The 20,894-nt window shown below is 46.4% G+C and overlaps 1 protein-coding gene across 1 annotated transcript in view; it reads right to left on the bottom strand.

Moving 5' to 3' along the window:
* NPHP3 (nephrocystin 3) overlaps positions 1-15,835 on the bottom strand; it is a 49,135-nt gene extending 33,300 nt beyond the window's left edge. The window contains exons 1-8 of the mRNA XM_038761484.1: positions 15,628-15,835; positions 14,630-14,745; positions 14,358-14,554; positions 13,996-14,191; positions 11,899-12,024; positions 7,919-8,069; positions 4,516-4,668; positions 2,531-2,664 (exon numbers count right to left, since the gene is read on the bottom strand). Of these exons, the coding sequence (XP_038617412.1) occupies positions 2,531-2,664; positions 4,516-4,668; positions 7,919-8,069; positions 11,899-12,024; positions 13,996-14,191; positions 14,358-14,554; positions 14,630-14,745; positions 15,628-15,835 (1,281 nt within the window). The remainder of the gene's footprint in view (positions 1-2,530; positions 2,665-4,515; positions 4,669-7,918; positions 8,070-11,898; positions 12,025-13,995; positions 14,192-14,357; positions 14,555-14,629; positions 14,746-15,627) is intronic.
* Positions 15,836-20,894: the final 5,059 nt, after the last annotated feature.

The raw sequence follows: 20,894 nt of genomic DNA on the forward strand, positions 1-20,894 counted from the left end.
GTACAGTGATTCATTCATTCATTCGTATTTATTGAGCGCTTACTGTGTGCAGAGCACTGTACTAAGCGCTTGGGAAGTCCAAGTTGGCAACATCTAGAGACGGTCCCTACCCAACAGTGGGCTCACAGTCTAGAAGGGGGAGACAGAGAACAAAACAAAACATATTAACAGAATAAAATAAATAGAATAGAATAGAATTGGTGTTAAAGGAATGAAATGTGTTGCCTGGATTGTAGTTAGGAATTAAGCAATGAGAGGGGGCGAGTTGAATGAGTATTTTAAAGCCAATGGTAAGGAGTGTTTCCTTGGAAGTGGACGGGCAACCACCGATGGTCCTTGAGGAATGGGGCGATGAAGACAACGTTTTCTTCGAAAAATGATGTGGGGAACAGAGTTTAAGTATAGATTTGGGTGGGAAGGGACAGGAGGCAGGGAGGTCAGGGAGAAGGCTGACACAATAGTCAAGGGGCAATAAGATCAACACTTGGATCGGCATAGTAGCAATTTGGATGGAGAGGAAAGAGCCGATTTTAGTGATGTTGTGCAGGCAGAATCGACAGATTTCGGTGACGGTCTGAATATGTGATTTGAGACAGAGGAGGTGAGGAAAATGCCAAGATTGTAGGCTTCTGTGACAGGGAGGATAGTGGGGAAGTCTACAGTGAAAGGAAAGATGGGTGGGAAGATGAGATCCACCATTCTGTAAAAAGCTGCTTTTCATAGATTATACGAAAAACAGCATTTTAAAGCTTGTAAATTTATGTCTTTTTCAGCCCAGGAGAAACACAATATGTTATACTTGAAGTTAGAACCGAACAAATTGTCTTGCTTCTTTAGAGTAATTCGGCACTGCGCTAGAAACAAAGCAGCAAGTAAAACCATGACAAAAATTGAGCCACAGCGTTTACCCTGTTTTTTTAAAAAAAAGTACTATACATGAAATGGCTTTAAACTATTTTACGTAAACCTTAGATATGAATTATTTCAGTACTGGACCCAAATATTTTCCTGCTAAATATGTGTAGGAAAACGCAAAGCTATACATGCTAGTTTCATCAAATAATGTTAACATCCGCCTTGATAAATCAAATGCCATTTTGATGCCGTCATAGGGAATGTGTCCGCTATACTGTTGTGTTGTAATCAATCGTATTTATTGAGCGCTTACTGTGTGCAGAGCACTGTACTAAGCACTTGGGAAGTACAAGTTGGCAACATATAGAGACGGTCCCTACCCAACAGTGGGCTCACAGTCTAGAAGGGGGAGACAGACAATCAATCAATCAATCAATCATTCAATCGTACTTATTAAGCACTTACTGTGTGCAGAGCACTGTACTAAGCGCTTGGGAAGTCCAAGTTGGCACCATATAGAGACGGTCCCTACCCAACAGTGGGCTCACAGTCTAGAAGGGGGAGACAGAGAACAAAACAAAACATATTAACAAAATAAAATAAATAGAATAGATATGTACAAGTAAAATAGTCTCCCAAGCTCTTAGTTCAGTGCTCTGCACACGGTAAGCACTTAATAAATATGACTGACTGCCTGACCATCCCAGCATGAATTTAGGGACGGGGCGTTTATGAAGCCTTAAAAACAAAAAATCAACACTCCCTACTTTGAATCGGAAGCTTTCAACTGAGAGCAGTGCAACACCACCGTGCAATGTATACACTCTTAGGAACCACAAACACACGGGCCATCTAATAAACTTCAAGTCTACGACGAAGGTGGGGTTTTCCATCACCTCCTGACAAAACTGGCACTGAGCCACTGATTCAATGAGCTGTATCAATAAAACCAAGAGAAGACCCAGAATGATCTCGGTAACAAAACACACTTCACGGGAGATTCGAATTCTGTCTCACCCACTGGGGTTGAGACAAGGGTCACGGTATTCCAATTTCCAACCTGCCTCATTTATAAATGTGCAATTGAAATAATCCTAGCAGGGAGCATATGAGTATCCCCCTCTGAATCAAAAGTAATGACTCAAAATGCCTGCCTCAGAAGCATAAGTGGATAATTAGATGTACCAGGAAAACTTCAGGTGATGAAAATACAGCACTGTTCTGCTTTCTCCATTTCTATAACGCAAGTACAACTTTCCCTGAATAAAGTAGATGTCTGCTATTCATTTTTTATTATTATTATTCATTTTTATTAATATCTGTCTAGACTGTTGGTTCGTTGTGGGCAGGGATCATGTCTGCCAACTCGGTCGTATCATGCCCTCCTAACTGCTTAGAACAGTGCTCTGCACACAGTAAGTGCTCAATAAATCTGGCTGATGGCTAATTCTTTCCTCTGAATCCCAAGAAGGCATTTATATAACTCTTTCGAGAACCCTTACTTGGTTATGTTGCCAACTTGCACTTCCCAAGTGCTTACTACAGTGCTCTGCACACAGTAAGCACTCAATAAATACGACTGATTGATTGATTCAGAGGAGAAAATGAAATGATGGATTCTATATCAGTGATATATACTCTATATCAGTGAGTATAGCTTTTCTAATGGTCTCACCTTAAGAAAAATGTCCACTTCAGGTTGTGTTTCATCTGTCCTGATGAGATAGCACCTGACTGCGTTACTCCAAAGAGAATGTGAAAACAACGGAGTAACCTGCAATAAACTAGCTACGGCTGCATCCCAGTCATCTGCAAACAGAAGAAAATATCACTTTATCTTAGTCCTTCGCCTAAGGTCACTACAAGAAATATTTCACACTAATCTTACAATGAGACTCTACAGAAATCAGTGTATTTTTATGCATAGTAGCTCATACTTGTTGAAAACAAGGGAGTAACCTGCAATAAACTAGCTACGGCTGCATCCCAGTCATCTGCAAGCAAAAGAAAATATCACTTTATCCTAGTCCTTCGCCTAAGGTAATTACAAGAAATATTTCACACTAATCTTACAATGAGACTCTACAGAAATCAGTGTATTTTTATGCATAGTAGCTCATATTTGTTGAAAACAACGGAGTAACCTGCAATAAACTAGCGACGGCTGCATCCCAGTCATCTGCAAACAAAAGAAAATATCACTTTATCTTAGTCCTTCGCCTAAGGTCACTACAGGAAATATTTCACATTAATCTTACAATGAGACTCTACAGAAATCAGTGTATTTTTATGCATACTAGCTCATATTTGTTGCTATGATTGCCATGTTTGTTGTATATTGCATATTCGTTGCTAAGAGTGAAGCAGCGTGGCTCAGTGGAAAGAGCCCGGGCTTTGGAGTCAGAGATCATGGGTTCAAACCCCGGCTCCGCCAATTGTCAGCTGTGTGGCTTTGGGCAAGTCACAACTTCTCTGGGCCTCAGTTTCCTCACCTGTAAAATGGGGATTAAGACTGTGAGCCCCCGGTGGAACAACCTGATCACCTTGTAACCTCCCCAGCGCTTAGAACAGTGCTCTGCACATAGTAAGCGCCTTCCCTCCTTCCCCTCCCCACAGAACCTGTATATATGTTTGTATGTATTTATTACTCTATTTATTTTATTTGTACATATTTATTCTATTTATTTTATTTTGTTAATACGCTTTGTTTTGTTCTCTGTCTCCCCCTTCTAGACTGCGAGCCCACTGTTGGGTAGGGACCGTCTCTCTATGTTGCCAGCTTGTACTTCCCAAGCGCTTAGTACAGTGCTCTGCACACAGTAAGCGCTCAATAAATACGATTGAATGAATGAATGAATAAATGCCATCGTCATCATTATTATCATTATGATTGACTTGGATGGTGATACCGCTCAACCCAGGCTAGGAATGGTATAATTTAAGAATGGTGGAAGCCAATGTGGGGGCGGGGAAGGAGAGAAGAGAAATCTCCGCTGCCCAATCAATCAATCAATCGTATTTATTGAGCGCTTACTGTGTGCAGAGCACTGTACTAAGTGCTTGGGAAGTACAAGTTGGCAACATATAGAGACAGTCCCTACCCAACAGTGGGCTCACAGTCGAAGAGTCCAGAGCCCCAAAGGTGAATGAGGGAGTCAAATAGCCCAGGAGTCGTCCAGCACCCTCACCAGACCCACCTCGGGACACCTCTGAGCTCACTACTGACTCAAAGAAATTCCAAACTCTCCCTGATTCACAGTGAGGATCACAGGGTTGATCAGGGCTTGGAATATCCTCACTGTAAATGTTGGAAATTCAGACATTCAGGTCCTCCGCTATAGCAGCTCTTTGGGCAGCACTTCCAAACCAAGAGGTTTTTTGTTTTTTTACTTGTACCATGTTAGCCCCAATCAACCCCATGATTTTTGTGATGGAAGCCAGAAACCTGGGGTTGCAGCACACCGCTGCACCATCTTTCTACCCCGGCAGCGGGAAGGGCACAGTTAAACTGGAATACAGATGAACCACATCCAGTAAACTGAGATGACGACGTAGGCACAGTTAAACTGGAACACGGATGAACCACATCCAGTAAACTGAGATTACGATATAGGATTACCCGTTGCTACGACAATTTAACAGAAATATGGTTTTCCTTACCTCTAGTAACATTTGCAAATGGTCCCTCCACATCTATAGAACTGTGGGCAAATTCAGGTCCTCTGTAAGACTGCTGAAGGTGCATCAGGCTGCCCATTGAAGGCTCACTTCCCAAGGCTCCTCCAGTCCAATATCCACACTGAGTTTCAGTAGCTTTGAGGAAGAAGAAAAGAATATTTTCTTCCAGTGAAAATACACAAACTTACACCGTGCAATCAATCTATCAATGGTATTGAGCATTTCCTGTGTGCAGATCACTCTACTAAGTGGTTGGGAGAGTACGACAGAGTTAATTCATTCATTCAATTGTATTTATATTGAGCACTTACTGTGTGCAAAGCACTGTACTAAGCGCTTGGGAAGTACAAGTTGGCATAGCCACGTTCCCTGTCATTTACTATAAACTCTGCAACTCCAGCTTCCCTGCTAACTTCAGGTTTTTGGCTTTGTGCATTCAATAAAATATTTTCTATCTACTACATGACTACCAAAAAGCCAGTATTAATATGACTGGGCACCAACTAACCACCACCTAGACACATCTGACGGTGACACATTATTTCTTTTGCCTCTCAGAAAACCTTGGTCAGAATTTAGGAATGATGCCCAAGAACTGTATTAATTGGTCCGTAACTAAAGACAACATCAAGAAAACATCCCAACCAAAATAGTGACAAGAATTCAGATTAATTTGAAAGCTATCAGTAAAAGTGGCACTGTTTTACTAACTTCATCATCATCAATCGTATTTATTGAGCGCTTACTATGTGCAGAGCACTGTACTAAGCACTTGGGAAGTACAAATTGGCAACAGTGGGCTCACAGTCTAAAAGGGGGAGACAGAGAACAAAACCAAACATACTAACAAAATAAAATAAATAGAATAGATATGTACAAATAAAATAAATAGAGTAAAAAAATATGTACAAACATATATACATATATACAGGTGCTGTGGGGAAGGGAAGGAGGTAAGATGGGGGGATGGAGAGGGGGACAAGGGGGAGAGGAAGGAAGGGGCTCAGTCTGGGAAGGCCTCCTGTTATATAATCAATATAACTTGATTATATTGTACTCTCCCAAGCGCTTAGTACAGTGCTCTGCACATAGGAAGTGCACAGTAAATACTACTGGTTGATTCCCTACCAACTTAAAACTAGGCCAAATCAATCCTCATTTTAATCACCACCCCATTCACATTCATTCACAATTTAAAATGATAATAATAATTATGGTATCTCAAGCTCTTACTATGTTAGAGGCACTGTACTAAGTGTTGGATGACAAAGGAAAAGAAATGAATGGTAAGGCATAAGAAAAAAAGTATTTCCAGAGGGAGAAGTTTCCACCCCCTACCAAGATCATAAAGCTGCTTCCAACTGAAGAGATTATTTATACAATTTCAAGGTAAGAGTGTCGGTTCAAATAAATCTGGATTCAGATATATCACGCTTGTTAAGTCCTTACTATGTGCCAAGCACTGTTCTAAGCCCTGGGGTAGATACGAGTTAATCAGGTTGGACACAGGCCCTGTCCCAATGGGGCTTACAGTCTGTGTAGGAGGGACATTTTCTTGATATTCTTCGTAACATTCCTAATATTACAATAAAACTAGAATACTGAGGCACAGAGAGGTTGACCCGCCTTAAATATTCCCCCAAATCTTTAAAAATACACAATTCCTTTTTGTATTGTACAGTTTTTAATAAGGATGGCAGTCAGGTTGCTTATATTGTGACTATCCATTTGCTGACATCCCTTGAATAGGAAAATGGAAACTAAGAGCTACACTCAACCTTTTAGACTGTGAGCCCACTGCTGGGTAGGGACTGTCTCTATATGTTGCCAACTTGGACTTCCCAAGCGCTTAGTACAGTGCTCTGCACACAGTAAGCGCTCAATAAATACGATTGATGATGATGATGACTCAACCCTGCCCAGCCAGCTTCCAGGTCCTGCTTAGAGCAGAGACTACAAACGGCCTCCCTCAGCCTCTCACTTTCATTCATTCATTTGTATTTACTGAGCGCTTACTGTGGGCAGAGCACTGTACTAAGCGCTTGGGAACTACAACGCATTGGCAACGTATAGAGACGGTCCCTCCCCAACAGTGGGCTCACAGTCTAGAAGGGGGAGACAGACAACAAAACAAAACACGTGGACAGGTGTCAAGTCAGCAAAATAAATAGAAATAAAGCAAGATGCACATCATTAACAAAATAAATAGAATAGTAAATATGTACAAGTCAAATAGAGTAATAAATCTGTACAAACATTTGTACAGGTGCTGTGGGGAGGGGAAGGAGGTAGGACGGGGGGATGGAGAGGAGGAGAGGAAAAAGGGGGCTCAGTCTGGGAAGGCCTCCTGGAGGAGGTGAGCTCTCAGAAGGCTCTTCTGTCAGGCCAGGGACAAATGACAAATCAGAATGAAACCATTTGAATGCTCTCTAATTCTCTGATATAATGTCCACTGAAGAACGATTCAAGAAGCTTCTAGTATCTGTATATTGCACAGCTCTTGTGCTGCTCTTGCACTTGAATCTGGTCCCTTTAAGCCCTTGATATTCCACCCATCCTCTCCCTCGCGGCACCTACGTACTTCTCCGTGATTTATTTAAATGTCTGTCTCCCCCTCTAGACTTTAGTAAGCTCCTTATGGGCAGGGAACCAATTCTATTGCGATGTACTCCCCCCCAAAGCGCGGTGCTCTGCACAGGGTGCCCGCTCAGTAAATACCATGGATGAGGACGAGAAAGGTTGGAATACCATGAAGAACGATTTGATAGAACCCATCGATTTGGAAAATAGTTTCTAGAGCAGGGATAAGGGAGCAAATCAGAGGAAAGGAAACCAAGGATAAGACTAAAAGCAGGAAGAATGAGGATGGAATGAGAACTCCTCTAGGGTTTCTTCATAATTTTTAATATCATGAATACCAATAGAACTATCGCACTACTAATGGAAGACAGGAAACTCACGGTGGGAAGGGAGTGTGTCTACCAACTCTGTTGTACTATCCTCCCTTAAGCACTTAATACAGTGCTCTGAACACAGAGCAATAAATATCATTAATAAATAAACCTCAATAAATACCATTAATGATGAAGACAAGAAGCTCACGGTGGGAAGGGAATGTGTCTACCAACTCTGTTGTACTATCCTCTCCTAAGCACTCAATACAGTGCTCTGAACACAGTAAGCCTCAATAAATACCATTAATGATGATGGAAGTTTTAGAAACCCTTAGTTTACAAGCTGTTTTACACAGATTTAAAAAGATTTTTACGCCTCTAACAGGTTTACATGATTTTTCCAGTTGCTTTTTATGGCTAAAACAGGAACCGTGTCTTTTAACGATCATAGAGATTTGCAGAAAATGGTCAGTGGTGCATAAAATTCTTACCAGTGATATCTGTGCAGTTATCATCTGAATCAGACTCTTGGGAATCAAACACTTGAATACCTTGGGACTGCAGCCTCTGAAGTTTTCTCTCTAGGTCTCTCTTGGCCCTTAATAAATCCTGAATCTCATTTTCCTTAGTTTCCCTAAAAATCTTTAAGAGAAAACATTTTTAATTAAGTCTAATTTTTTCCACCATTGAAAATTACACTCCCTAAATCTTTTGCATTTGGAAACAGGATCCAAAATGTTTAAATGTATTAGTTACTGTTCTACTAGTTTTCCTCTTTTTTAAAAAAAAATCAGCCACTACATTGTTTTAGGAATGAGAGAGATTCTCCCCAATGTGTAAATTAGTTCTTCAGTTAGATGCTTAGAAAATAATAACTCTTTAGGGAACTATGACACTATTTAATGGCACTGAAGCAGTGGAGAGAGAGCCCATTATTGATTTTAAATACCTGCGACTAAACAAAACCAGACATCTGTAGTCAATCGACTGGGGTTAGCGTTGTCACATAAGAATAATTCAGTAACACAAAAGTTTATTAAAAAGCATGTCAAGAATTATCAGCCACCTGTAGTCAATCCATTGGTGTTGGTGTTGTCACGAAAGAATAATTCAGTAACACAAAAGTTTCTTAAAAAGCATGTCAAGAATTATCAGCCATCTGCAGTCAGTCGACTGGTGTTGGTGTTGCCACAAAAGAATAATTCAATAACACAAAAGTTTATTAAAAAGCATGTCAAGAATGATCAGAAGCCAAACCCAAAGTTAACCATTACAAATACATAATTTTTAGAGGTGGTTTGGGTTTTTTTTTTCCTCCTTTTAACTTGCATACGTTTTTCCTTCACCTCATTTTTCTGAAGCACTATGGCCTCAAAATACATCCCAAGAACTCAAGATCCTTTCCGGTTCCAACGACTGAGTATACGCCTTAAGGGAATTCCAGGCAGCCAAGAGAACCCGGGTTGACAGAGGGAGGAGGGGGCAAGGAATAGGGCAGAACCATGGAAATCCTCTGCAATTCCCAAACATTCCCGGCAATTACTGCTTTCACTGACTTCCTGCAAATTGGGGGTGATGGGGGGAAATGCACCGTATTCCTAACTCTAACCTCTGTATTTCTGGCTCCAGACACAGATAGCCACACTTTTTTTTTTTCCTGCTATCCATTGCAACCGCCGGCTGCATTTTGAGGAGTAGGGACGTAAGGAGTGAAAGGCTCTGATGCACAGCTCCAGTAATGAGCTTCAGCTGGTCTGTGAGAGCTGGAGAGGACATATGTGGAATTGGAGAAGGGGCATGTGGAGAGAGGGAGGAGGAACAAGAAATTAGAATGAAGGTTGAGAGATGTAGTTCACACTACATCTGAGCACGTGCAAACCAGTGTTTCTACTCCACGACCAAAAGTACTTAACACTCTCCCACGACTCGTTCCATGTTGAACTACAGAGGAGGAAGGCTACCCTTCAGCACCAGGAGAATTCCTGAACTGTAGCTCCCGCTTAGGAGGCTTGGGCTAGCCACTAAAAAACCCCAACATGCCTGTTTTTTGTTATATTGTACTCTCCCAGGCACTTTGAAGAATTCTCTACACAGACAGTATTCAATAAATATGACTGAATAAATTAAAAAATGCTATTTTGAACCTGCTCAACTCCTATAGCATTGACGGCGGCTAAGAAAAAAAATTACTGAATCCTGTGGTTGGAAAGCACTGTACGAGATCACCTAGTCCAACCTCCCTGATTTTCAGTCTGACGCAAAACCAGATAGATGAGGCTTTTAGAGAAGGTGACATCACCACTTCCCTCATTAACTCCCATCTCCCAAACAGATTCTAGGAAAATCAGTCTTGGAGCCCTAGGAAATCTAACCCAGGGGCTCCTCATCATTCTTGTTCCAAGGCCACTCGCAACGACGGTCACAAGTCTCCGGGAGGGAGGTGTTACCAACAACTCCTGATGTCTTCAGGTTGTCCTACAATGAAAGGAGTCTGAGGTTTTCGCCTGCCAACCTAGAGAATGCCCACGTGGATAATAAAATCAAGCTTGCCAGGGTGTATTAGGCCGTGAGAAAGCGTAAGGCTTCATCTTTGTTCATGCTTTCCTAATGGCTGCTCGTTGTCGGGTTTTGGATTTTTTTTTAGCACATCGGGGTGGGGTTTTTTTGCGCCCCGGGACGATAATGATTCTGAGCTCCCGAACCTGCAGGGCTGATGGACTGCAGAGACTTTAGGGGCTGAAGTTCAGGGGCCTTGGGTATGGATCAAATACCGTATACCAGTACCATTCCCTTCTCACTGCGATTCAACCCAGAGTACTATGTGCTCTGCACATAGTAAGCGCTCAATAAATACGATTGATTGATTGATTGAGCCCCTTCCTTCCTCTCCCCCTCGTCCCCCTCTCCATCCCCCCATCTTACCTCCTTCCCTTCCCCACAGCACCTGTATATATGTATATGTGGTTGTACATATTTATTACTCTATATTTATTTATTTATTTTACTTGTACATTTCTATCCTATTTATTTTATTTTGTTGGTATGTTTGGTTCTGTTCTCTGTCTCCCCCTTTTAGACTGTGAGCCCACTGTTGGGTAGGGACTGTCTCTATGTGTTGCCAATTTGTACTTCCCAAGCGCTTAGTACAGTGCTCTGCACATAGTAAGCGCTCAATAAATACGAAATCTAATCTAACCCCCATCGTAATTCATCATCAATCGTATTTATTGAGCGCTTACTGTGTGCAGAGCGCCGTACTAAGCGCTTGGGAAGTACAAGTTGGCAACATATAGAGACAGTCCCTACCCACCAGTGGGCTCTCAGTCTAAATTCCTGGCAGTGGGGTTCAGAGTGGGTCACATGCCTCGCGTAGCATAATCTAATGGTGCGACGCATCACGTGAGGCTCCCCAAAATGTTGAAAAGTCCCAGGGCTCACGGGTGAATCAGTCCAGTCCCGCCTAGTTGATAGGGGAAGATGGCCCTGAGGCCGCCCATAAAACAGTTGCGGTGAGGTGATGGAAAGAGGGCTTTAAGTAGGAACCTGAAAAGTTCTCTGACAGATAGAGGTGTTGACACCGGGCTTTCCTCGGAGACAAAATAAGAGTGTAAATGACTCTAAAAAGTCTTGTTTGCTTGAGGAAATCTCTGCTGTTAGCTTGAGACTCAAGTTAGTACCGTCCTATGGAGATGTGAATTAAAAAGAGACAAAATAAAGAGTATAAATGACTCTAAAAAGTCTTGTTTGCTTGAGGAAATCTCTGCTGTTAGCTTGAGACTCAAGTTAGTACCGTCCTATGGAGATGTGAATTAAAAAGAGACAAAATAAAGAGTATAAATGACTCTAAGAAGTCTTGTTTGCTTGAGGAAATCTCTGCGGTTAGCTTGAGACTCAAGTTAGTACCGTCCTATGGAGATGTGAATTAAAAAGAGACAAAATAAAGAGTATAAATGACTCTAAGAAGTCTTGTTTGCTTGAGGAAATCTCTGCGGTTAGCTTGAGACTCAAGTTAGTACCGTCCTATGGAGATGTGAATTAAAAAGAGACAAAATAAAGAGTATAAATGACTCTAAGAAGTCTTGTTTGCTTGAGGAAATCTCTGCTGTTAGCTTGAGACTCAAGTTAGTACCGTCCGATGGAGATGTGAATTAAAAAGAGACAAAATAAAGAGTATAAATGACTCTAAGAAGTCTTGTTTGCTTGAGGAAATCTCTGCTGTTAGCTTGAGACTCTGGAGATGTGAATTAAAAATATCAATTTCCTCACAGAAAATTCCTGGCAAAAAAACGTTTGCTCCCTGCAGCCATAATCTGTATATACTCTGATGGGTCTGCACGGCGTTGAATTGAATGGAAAGAGCGACTCAAAGTATCTTCATATTCCTGCTTTGCATCCGGGTACCACGGTGACTTTAAAAAACTAAACTCATAGCTCACGTTACTTGGGAAGATAAACTTGTTTTAAAACTTACCTTAAACTGCCTTTTGACTTTGTCTCTGTCTTGTTCAAAGGTCGCTGCCCTCTCCATTGCTTGATATTTGGCTTCCACTGCACTTTCTTTCTCTCGCAGTATCTTCTGATACGTTTTCTGCAGTGCCTAAAATGGGTTAGCTTGTTATTCTTCTGATGGAAAAGGAACATTGGCGGTATTGCCTGTTTTGTAACTAATCATTCACGCAAGTCAGGCAAAAAACAAACTCAAACTGTAGGAGAAATTCAACTTCTCCTTCATTTTGGAAAGATGCATTAACTTGGAGATAAAACCATGTTTGTTTTATTCATTCAATCGTATTTATTGAGCGCTGACTGTGTGCAGAGCACTGTCCTAAGCGCTTGGAAGAGGACAAGTTGGCAACATCTGGAGACGGTCCCAACCCCACAACGGGCTCCCAGTCTAGAAGGGGGAGACGGACAACAAAACCTGACAAGTGGTGACGGGTCAAAACCGTTAGAATAAATAGAATTAGAGCTATATGAAAAGAAGCAGCGTGGCTCAGTGGAAAGAGCATGGGCTTTGGAGCCAGAGGTCATGGGTTCAAATCCCGGCTCTGCCACATGTCAGCTGGGTGACTTCATTTCTCTGTGCCTCAGTGACCTCATCTGTAAAACGGGGATTAAGACCATGAGCCCGTGAGACCACCTGATCACCTTGTAACCTCCCCAGCGCTTAGAACAGTGCTTTGCGCATGGTAAGCCCTTAATAAATGCTGTCATTATTAAATACCATCATTATTATGACTATTCTCTGGGCCTCAGTGACCTCATCTGTAAAATGGGGATGAAGACTGTGAGCCTCCCGTGGGACAACCTGATCATCTTGTAACCTCCCCAGACTTAGAACAGTGCTTTGCACATAATAAGTGCTTAATAAATCCCATCGTTATTAAATGCCATCATTATGATGATTATTCTCTGGGTCTCAGTGACCTCAACTATAAAATGGGGATGAAGACTGGGAGCCCCCTGGGGGGGTAACCTGATGACCCTGTCCCCCAGCGCTTCGCACAGGGCTTGGCACAGAGTAAGCGCTTCATAAATGCCATCATTATGATGATTATTCTCTGGGCCTCAGTGACCTCAACTGTAAAATGGGGAGGAAGACTGGGAGCCACCCGGGGGGCAACCTGATGACCCTGTATGTCCCCCAGTGCTTAGCACAGGGCTCGGCACAGAGTAAGCACTTGACAAGGAGGAGGAGCAGAAGGAAGAAGAGGAGGAGGAGGATAAGAGGAGGAGGAGGAGGAGGAGGATAAGAGGAGGGAAGGAGGAGGACAGAAGGAGGAGGAGGAGGACAAGAGAAGGAGGAGGAGAAGGAGGAGGATGAGGAGGAGGAGAAGGAGGTGGATAGGAGGAGTAGGAGGATAAGAGAAGGGGGAAGAGGAGGAGGAGGAGAAGGAGGATGTGGAGGAGGAGGAGGAGAAGGAGGATGTGGAGGAGGAGGAGAAGAAGGAGGAGGATAAGAGAAGGAGGAGGATAAGAGAAGGAGGATGAGGAGGGGGATGAGTAGGAGAAGGAGGTTGAGGAGAAGGGGAGGAGGAAGGGGAGAGGGGAGGAGAAGGAGGAAGGGAAGAGGGGAGGAGGAGGAGGGGAAGGAGGATAAGGAGGAGGAGGAGGAGAAGGGGGAGGAAGATGAGGAGGAGGAGAATAAGAGAAGGAGGAGGAGGAGAAAAAGGAGGATGAGGAGGAGGAGGGTAAGAGAAGGAGGAGGAGGAGGAGAAGGAGGAGGATAAGAGAGGAGGAGAAGGGGGATGAGGAGGGGGAGGAGAAGAAGGAGGAGAATGAGTAGTAGGAGGAGGATGAGAAGGAAGAGAAGAAGGGGGATGAGGAGGAGGAGGAGGAGAAGGAGGAGGATAAGAGAAGGAAGAGGAGGAGGAGGAGGGGGATGAGAAAGAGGAGGAGGAGGAGAATAAGAGGAGGAGGATGAGAAGGAGGAGAAGAAGGGGGATGAGGAGGCTAAGAGAAGGAGAAAAAGGAGGCGGAGGATGTGGAGGAGAAGGAGGAGGATAAGAGAAGGAGGAGAAGGGGGAGGAGGAGGGGGAAGAGGAGGATAAGGGGGGGGCGTCGGGACCTGCAGCTCTGCGCGGAGGCGCTTGTTGTGTGAGTCGAGGCGTTGTTGTTGCGGCGAGTGTCCTGGTGCGTGTCGGGGGCTCCTCCCCGCTCCGGGCCGGTCCCCCGGGGGCAGGGCTCCGGCCCCCCACGGCCCGTCGGGCCGCGCCGGGGCCCCGTCCGCCTCGGGCCCCGCGGGCCCCGCACCCCGGAAGCTGCTGGGCCGGGCCCGGGCCCGAGACAGGGGCAGGGGCAGGGGCAGGGCCCGGGGCAGGGGCAGGGGCCGGGGCAGGGGCAGGGGCCGGGCCCGGGGCCGCGCCAGCCGGGCCTTGGGCCGCACCTCCACCGGCACGTCGCAGGCCCCGCCGAAACCCAGACCCAAACCCACGGACGACGCCGTGCCCATCGGGGCCCCCCGGGGACGCCACCGCCGGGGGACGGGACGGGGAGGGGCGGGGCGGGGCGGGGCGGGACACCTTCACGGCCGCCGATTGGACGGCGCGACCACTGCCCCGCACGGATTGGCCGGCGATGTAACGAGGCGGCCCGCCTTCACGGCCGTCGATTGGACGGCGCGCCCACTGCCCCGCACGGATTGGCCGGCGATGTAACGAGGCGGCCCGCCTTCACGGCCGTCGATTGGGCGGTGCTCCCACCGCCCCGCCCTGATTGGCCGGCGATGTAACGGGGCGGCCCGCCTTCACGGCCGCCGATTGGACGGCGCGCCCACCGCCCCGCACGGATTGGCCAGCGATGTAACGGGGCGGCCCGCCTTCACGGCCGCCGATTGGACGGCGCGCCCACCGCCCCGCGCCCTGATTGGACCGCGATGTAACGGGGAGAGCCGCCTTCCAGACCGCCGATTGGACGGCGCGCCGACCGCCCCGCGCCCTGATTGGCCCTACTGAGAGCTCACCTCCTCCAGGAGGCCTTCCCAGACTGAGCCCCTTCCTTCCTCCCCCCCCTCGTCCCCCTTTCCATCCCCCATCTTACCTCCTTCCTTTCCCCACAGCACCTGTATATATGTATATATGTTTGTACATATTTATTACTCTATTTATTTTACTTGTACATATCTATTCTATTTATTTTATTTTGTTAGTATGTTTGGTTATATGTTTGTACATATTTATTACTCTATTTCATCATCATCAATCGTATTTATTGAGCGCTTACTATGTGCAGAGCACTGTACTAAGCGCTTGGGAAGTACAAGTTGGCAACATATAGAGACAGTCCCTACCCAGCAGTGGGCTCACAGTCTAAAAGGGGGAGACAGAGAACAAAACCAAGCATACTAACAAAATAAAATAAATAGAATAGATATGTACAAGTAAAATAAATAAATAAATAGAGTAATAAATATGTACAAACATATATACATATATACAGGTGCTGGGGGAAAGGGAAGGAGGTAAGATGGGGGGATGGAGAGGGGGACATATCTATTCTATTTATTTTATTTTGTTAGCATGGTTTTGTTCTCTGTCTCCCCCTTTTAGACTGTAAGCCCACTGTTGGGTAGGGACTGTCTCTATATGTTGCCAATTTGTACTTCCCAAGCGCTTAGCACAGTGCTCTGCACATAGTAAGCGCTCAATAAATACGATTGATGATGATGGTGGGGCGGGCTCCTTAGGTCGCAACCGCGCACCGCCTTCCCGGCCGCCGATTGGACGGCGCGCCCCGGTCGGCGCGCCCTGATTGGACGGCGAGGTGATGGGGCGGGCTCCTTGCGCCGTGAGCCTGGACGGCGCGCGCTCGCTGCCTTCCCGGCCGCCGATTGGACGGCGCGCCGACCAGGACGCGCCCTGATTGGCCGGCGAGATGATCCGCTTAGGTCTTGAACGTGGAACGCGCATGCGCGTGCTGCATTCCCAGCCGCCGGTTGGCGGACGCACCCACCGCCCCGCGCCCCGATTGGACGGCGAGGTGATGGGGCGGGTGCCTTGGGTCGCGAGCTTAGACCGCGCGTCTTCCCGGCCGCCGATTGGAGGGCGCGCATTGGACGGCGAGATTCAGTCATTCCATTCAGTCGTATTTATTGAGTGCTTACTGTGTGCAGAGCCCTGTGCTAAACGCTTGGGAAGTAAAAGATGGCAACATACGAAGATGATGGGGCGGGCTCCATGGGCTCGCCTGGAGAGCGCGGGCGCGTTGCCTTGCCGACCAGCCCGCGCCCTGATTGGACGGCGAGATGATGGGGCGGGCTCCTTGGGTCGCCAGCGTGGAGCGCACGGGCGCGCTGCCTCCCCGACCGCTGATTGGACGGCGCGCCGACCGCGCCGAGCCCTGATTGGCCAGGTACCGACCGCCCCGCGTCCTGATTGGACGGTGAGCTGATGGGGCGGGCTCCTTGGGTCGCGAGCGTGGAAAGCACGGGCGCGCTGCCTTCCCGGTCGCTGATTGGACGGCGCGCCGACTGCGCCGCGCCCTGATTGGCCGGTTGGACGGCGAACTGGTGGGGCGGGCTCCTTGGGTCGCGAGCCTAGATAGCGCTCGCGCGCTGCCATGCCAACCGCCCCGCGCCCTGATTGGACGGCGGGCTGATGGGGCGGGTTCCTTGGGTCGCGAGCTGATTGGACGGGCGTTGGGGAGGGGCGGGCCCCGCCTGCGGGCGCGCGCGCTGCCTTGCCCTTGTGCGCCTGCGCGGCCGTCCCGAAAGTAATTTTCATTCATTCATTCATTCAATCGTACTTATTGAGCGCTTCCTGTGTGCAGAGCACTGTACTAAGCGCTTGGGAAGGGCAAATTGGCAACATATAGAGACGGTCCCTGCCCAACAGCGGGCTCACAGTCTAGAAGGGGGAGACAGACAGCAAAACTAAACATATTGACAAAATAAAATAAATAGAATAAATAGGTACAAATACTGTGCTCTGCATTCATTCATTCAGTCGTATTTATTGAGTGCTTATTGTGTGCAGAACACTGTACTAAGCGCTTGGGAAGTCCAAGTTGGCAACATCTAGAGATGGTCCCTGCCCAACAGCAGGCTCACAGTCTAGAAGGGGGAGACAGACAACAAAACAAAACATATTAACAAAATAAAATAAATAGAACAAATATGTACAAATACTGTGCTCTGCATTCATTCGTTCAATCGTATTTATTGAGCTCTTACCGTGTGCAGAGCACTGTACTAAGCGCTTGGGAAGTACAGGTTGGCAACATCTAGACCGGGTCCCTACCCAACAGCGGGCTCACAGTCTAGAAGGGGGAGACAGACAGCAAAACAAAACATATTAATAAAATAAATAGAATAAATATGTGCGAATACAGTGCTCTGTATTCATCCATTCAATCGTATTTATTGAGTGCTTACTGTGCGCAGAGCACTGTGCTAAGCACTTGGGAAGTCCAAGTTGGCAACATCTAGAGACGGTCCCTACCCAACAGCGGGCTCACAGTCTAGAAGGGGGAGACAGACAACAAAACTAAACATAACACAATAAAATAAATAGAATAAATAGGTACAAAAACAGTGTTCTGCATTCATGCATTCATTCATGCATTCATTCATTCATTCAGTCGTATTTATTGAGCGCTTACTTTGTGCAGAGCACTGTATTAAGCGCTTGGGAAGTACAAGTTGGCAACATCTAGAGATGTACCCTACCCAACAGTGGGCTCACAGTCTAGAAGGGGGAGACAGACAGCAAAACTAAACATATTAACAAAATAAAATAAATAGAATAAATATGTACGAATACAGTGCTCTGCATTCATTCAATCGTATTTATTGAGCGCTTACTGTGTGCAGAGCACTGTACTAAGCGCTTGGGAAGTACAAGTCGGCAACATATAGAGACGGTCTCTACCCAACAGTGGGCTCACAGTCTAGAAGAGCGGGCTCACAGTCCATGGTAATGATGGCATTTGTTAAGCGCTTACTATGTGCCAAGCACTGTTCTAAGCACTGGGGGAGATGCAAGGTAAGCAGGTTGTCCCCCGTGGGGCTCACAGTCTTCATCCCCATTTTACAGATGAGGGAACTGAGGCCCAGAGAAGTGAAGGGACTTGCCCAAAGTTACCCAGCAGCCAAGTGGTGGAAGCAGGATTAGAACCCACGATCTCTGACTCCCAAGCCCGGGTTCTTGCCACTGAGCCATTCAGTCAGTCATATTTATTGAGCGCTTACTGTGTGCAGAGCACTGTACTAAGCGCTTGGGAAGGCCAAGTCGGCAACACATAGAGGCGTTTCTTACCCAACAGCGTGTTCACAGTCCATGATAATGATGGCATTTGTTAAGTGCTTACTATGTGCCAAGCACTGTTCTAAGCACTGGGGGAGATGATACAAGGTAAGCAAGTTGTCCCCCATGGGGCTCACAGTCTTCATCCCCATTTTACAGATGAGGGAACTGAGGCCCAGAGAAGTGAAGTGAGTTGCCCGAAGTCACCCAGCAGCCAAGTGGTGGAGGTAGGATTAGAACCCACGACCTCTGACTCCCAAGCCCGGATCGTTGCCACTGAGCCATGCATTCAGTCAGTTAGTCATATTTATTGAGCGCTTACTGTGAGCAGAGCACTGTACTAAGCGCCTGGGAAGTCCAAGTTGGCAACATGTAGAGACGGACCCTACATCAATCGTATTTATTGAGCACTTACTATGTGCAGAGCACTGTACTAAGCGCTTGGGAAGTACAAATTGGCAACATATAGAGACAGTCCCTACCCAAAGACGGGCTCACAGCCTAGAAGGGGGAGACAGACAACAAAACAAAATATGGAGACAGGTGTCAAAGTCGTCAGAACAAATAGAATTAAAGCTTTATGCACATTAACAAATTCATTCAATTGTATTTATTGAGCACTTACTGTGAGCAGAGCACTGTACTAAGCGCTTGGCAAGGACAAGTTGGCAACATATAGAGATGGTCCCTACCCAGCAGCGGGCTCACAGTCTAGAAGGGGGAGACAGACAACAAAACAAAACATGGAGGCGGGTGTCAAAGTCGTCAGAACAAATAGAATTAAAGCTTTATGCACATTAACAAATTCATTCATTCATTTATTCATTCAATTGTATTTATTGAGCACTTACTGTGTGCAGAGCACTGTACTAAGCGCTTGGGAAGGAGAAGTTGGCAACATATAGAGACGGTCCCTACCCAACAGTGGCTCACAGTCTAGAAATGACTTGCCCAAAGTCACCCAGCTGACAAGTGGCAGAGGCGGGATTTGAACCCATGACCTCTGACTCCAAAGCCCGGGCTCTTTCCACTGAGCTACGCTGCTTGATGATGATGGCATTTGTTAAGCGCTTACTATGTGCCAAGCACTGTTCTAAGCACTGGGGGGGATACAAGGTGAGCAGGCTGTCCCACGTCGGGCTCACAGTCTTCATCCCCATTTGACAGATGAGGGAACTGAGGCCCAGAGAAGTGAAGTGACTTGCCCAAGGTCACACAGTAGACATGTGGCGGAGCCAGGATTCGAACCCATGACCTCTGACTCCCGAGCCCGGGCTCTTTCCACTGAGCCACGCTGCTTCTCTCCCCTTGGACTTCTCCAGGATCTAAAGGCTCCAAGATGGGACCGAGTCTTAACATAATAATACTAATAATGATGGCACTTACTAAGCGCTTACTATGTGCAAGGCACTGTTCTAAGCACTGGGGAGTTTACAAGGTGATCAGGTTGTCCCACGTCGGGCTCACAGTCTTCATCCCCATTTGACAGATGAGGGAACTGAGGCGCAGAGAAGTGAAGTGACTTGCCCAAGGTCACACAGTAGACATGTGGCGGAGCCGGGATTTGAACCCATGACCCTTGACTCCCAAGCCCAGGCTCTTTCCACTGAGCCACGCTGCTTCTCTCCCCTCGGACTTCTCCAGGATCTAAAGGCTCCAAGATGGGACCGAGTCTTAACATAATAATACTAATAATGATGGCACTTACTAAGCGCTTACTATGTGCAAGGCACTGTTCTAAGCACTGGGGAGTTTACAAGGTGATCAGGTTGTCCCACGTCATCATCATCATCAATCGTATTTATTGAGCGCTTACTATGTGCAGAGCACTGTACTAAGCGCTTGGGAAGTACAAATTGGCAACATAGAGAGGCAGTCCCTACCCAACAGTGGGCTCACAGTCTAAAAGGGGGAGACGGAGAACAAAACCAAACGTACTAACAAAATAAAATAAATAGGAGGCCCCCTCACGGGCTCACAGTCTTCATCCCCATTTGACAGATGAGGGAACTGAGGCCCAGAGAAGTGAAGTGACTTGCCCAAGGTCACACAGCAGACATGTGGCGGAGCCAGGATTCGAACCCATGTCCTCTGACTCCCAAGCCCGGGCTCTTTCCACTGAGCCATGCTGCTTCTCTCCCCTCAGACTTCTAAAGGCTCCAAGATGGGACCGAGTCTTAACATGAGACAGCCCAGCCGCCAGGACTGACTTCAGACGGTAAATAGAGGTCAAGGAAACCAATTTACAGAAAAATAAATCACAGGTCACAAGCTCCGATGCGTGCCGCCCTTTTTATTCCATTTATAAACATATGAGAGAAGGCAGAGAGAGGGAGAGAGGGAGAAAGAGAGAGATCAGTCCCCTCACTGCCACTTCGGCAATTCCGTGCCAAATGGCATCCAGCGCTTAGAACAGTGCTTTGCACATAGTAAGCGCTTAATAAGTGCCATTATTATTATTTGAATACTCACACTCTCCTTATAGCACTCAAGTACATTTATACTTTCGAGTGAAAGAGTGAGAAAGAGAGAGATCAGTCCCCTCACTGCCACTTCAGCAATTCCACGCCAAATGGCATCCAGCGCTTAGAACAGTGCTTTGCACATAGTAAGCGCTTAATAAATGCCATTATTATTATTTGAATACTCACACTCTCCTTATAGCACTCAAGTACATTTATACTTTCGAGTGAGAGAGTGAGAAAGAGAGAGATCAGTCCCCTCA

The sequence above is a fragment of the Tachyglossus aculeatus genome, chromosome 2 (assembly GCF_015852505.1).
Source record: "Tachyglossus aculeatus isolate mTacAcu1 chromosome 2, mTacAcu1.pri, whole genome shotgun sequence".
Lineage (NCBI taxonomy): Eukaryota > Metazoa > Chordata > Mammalia > Monotremata > Tachyglossidae > Tachyglossus > Tachyglossus aculeatus.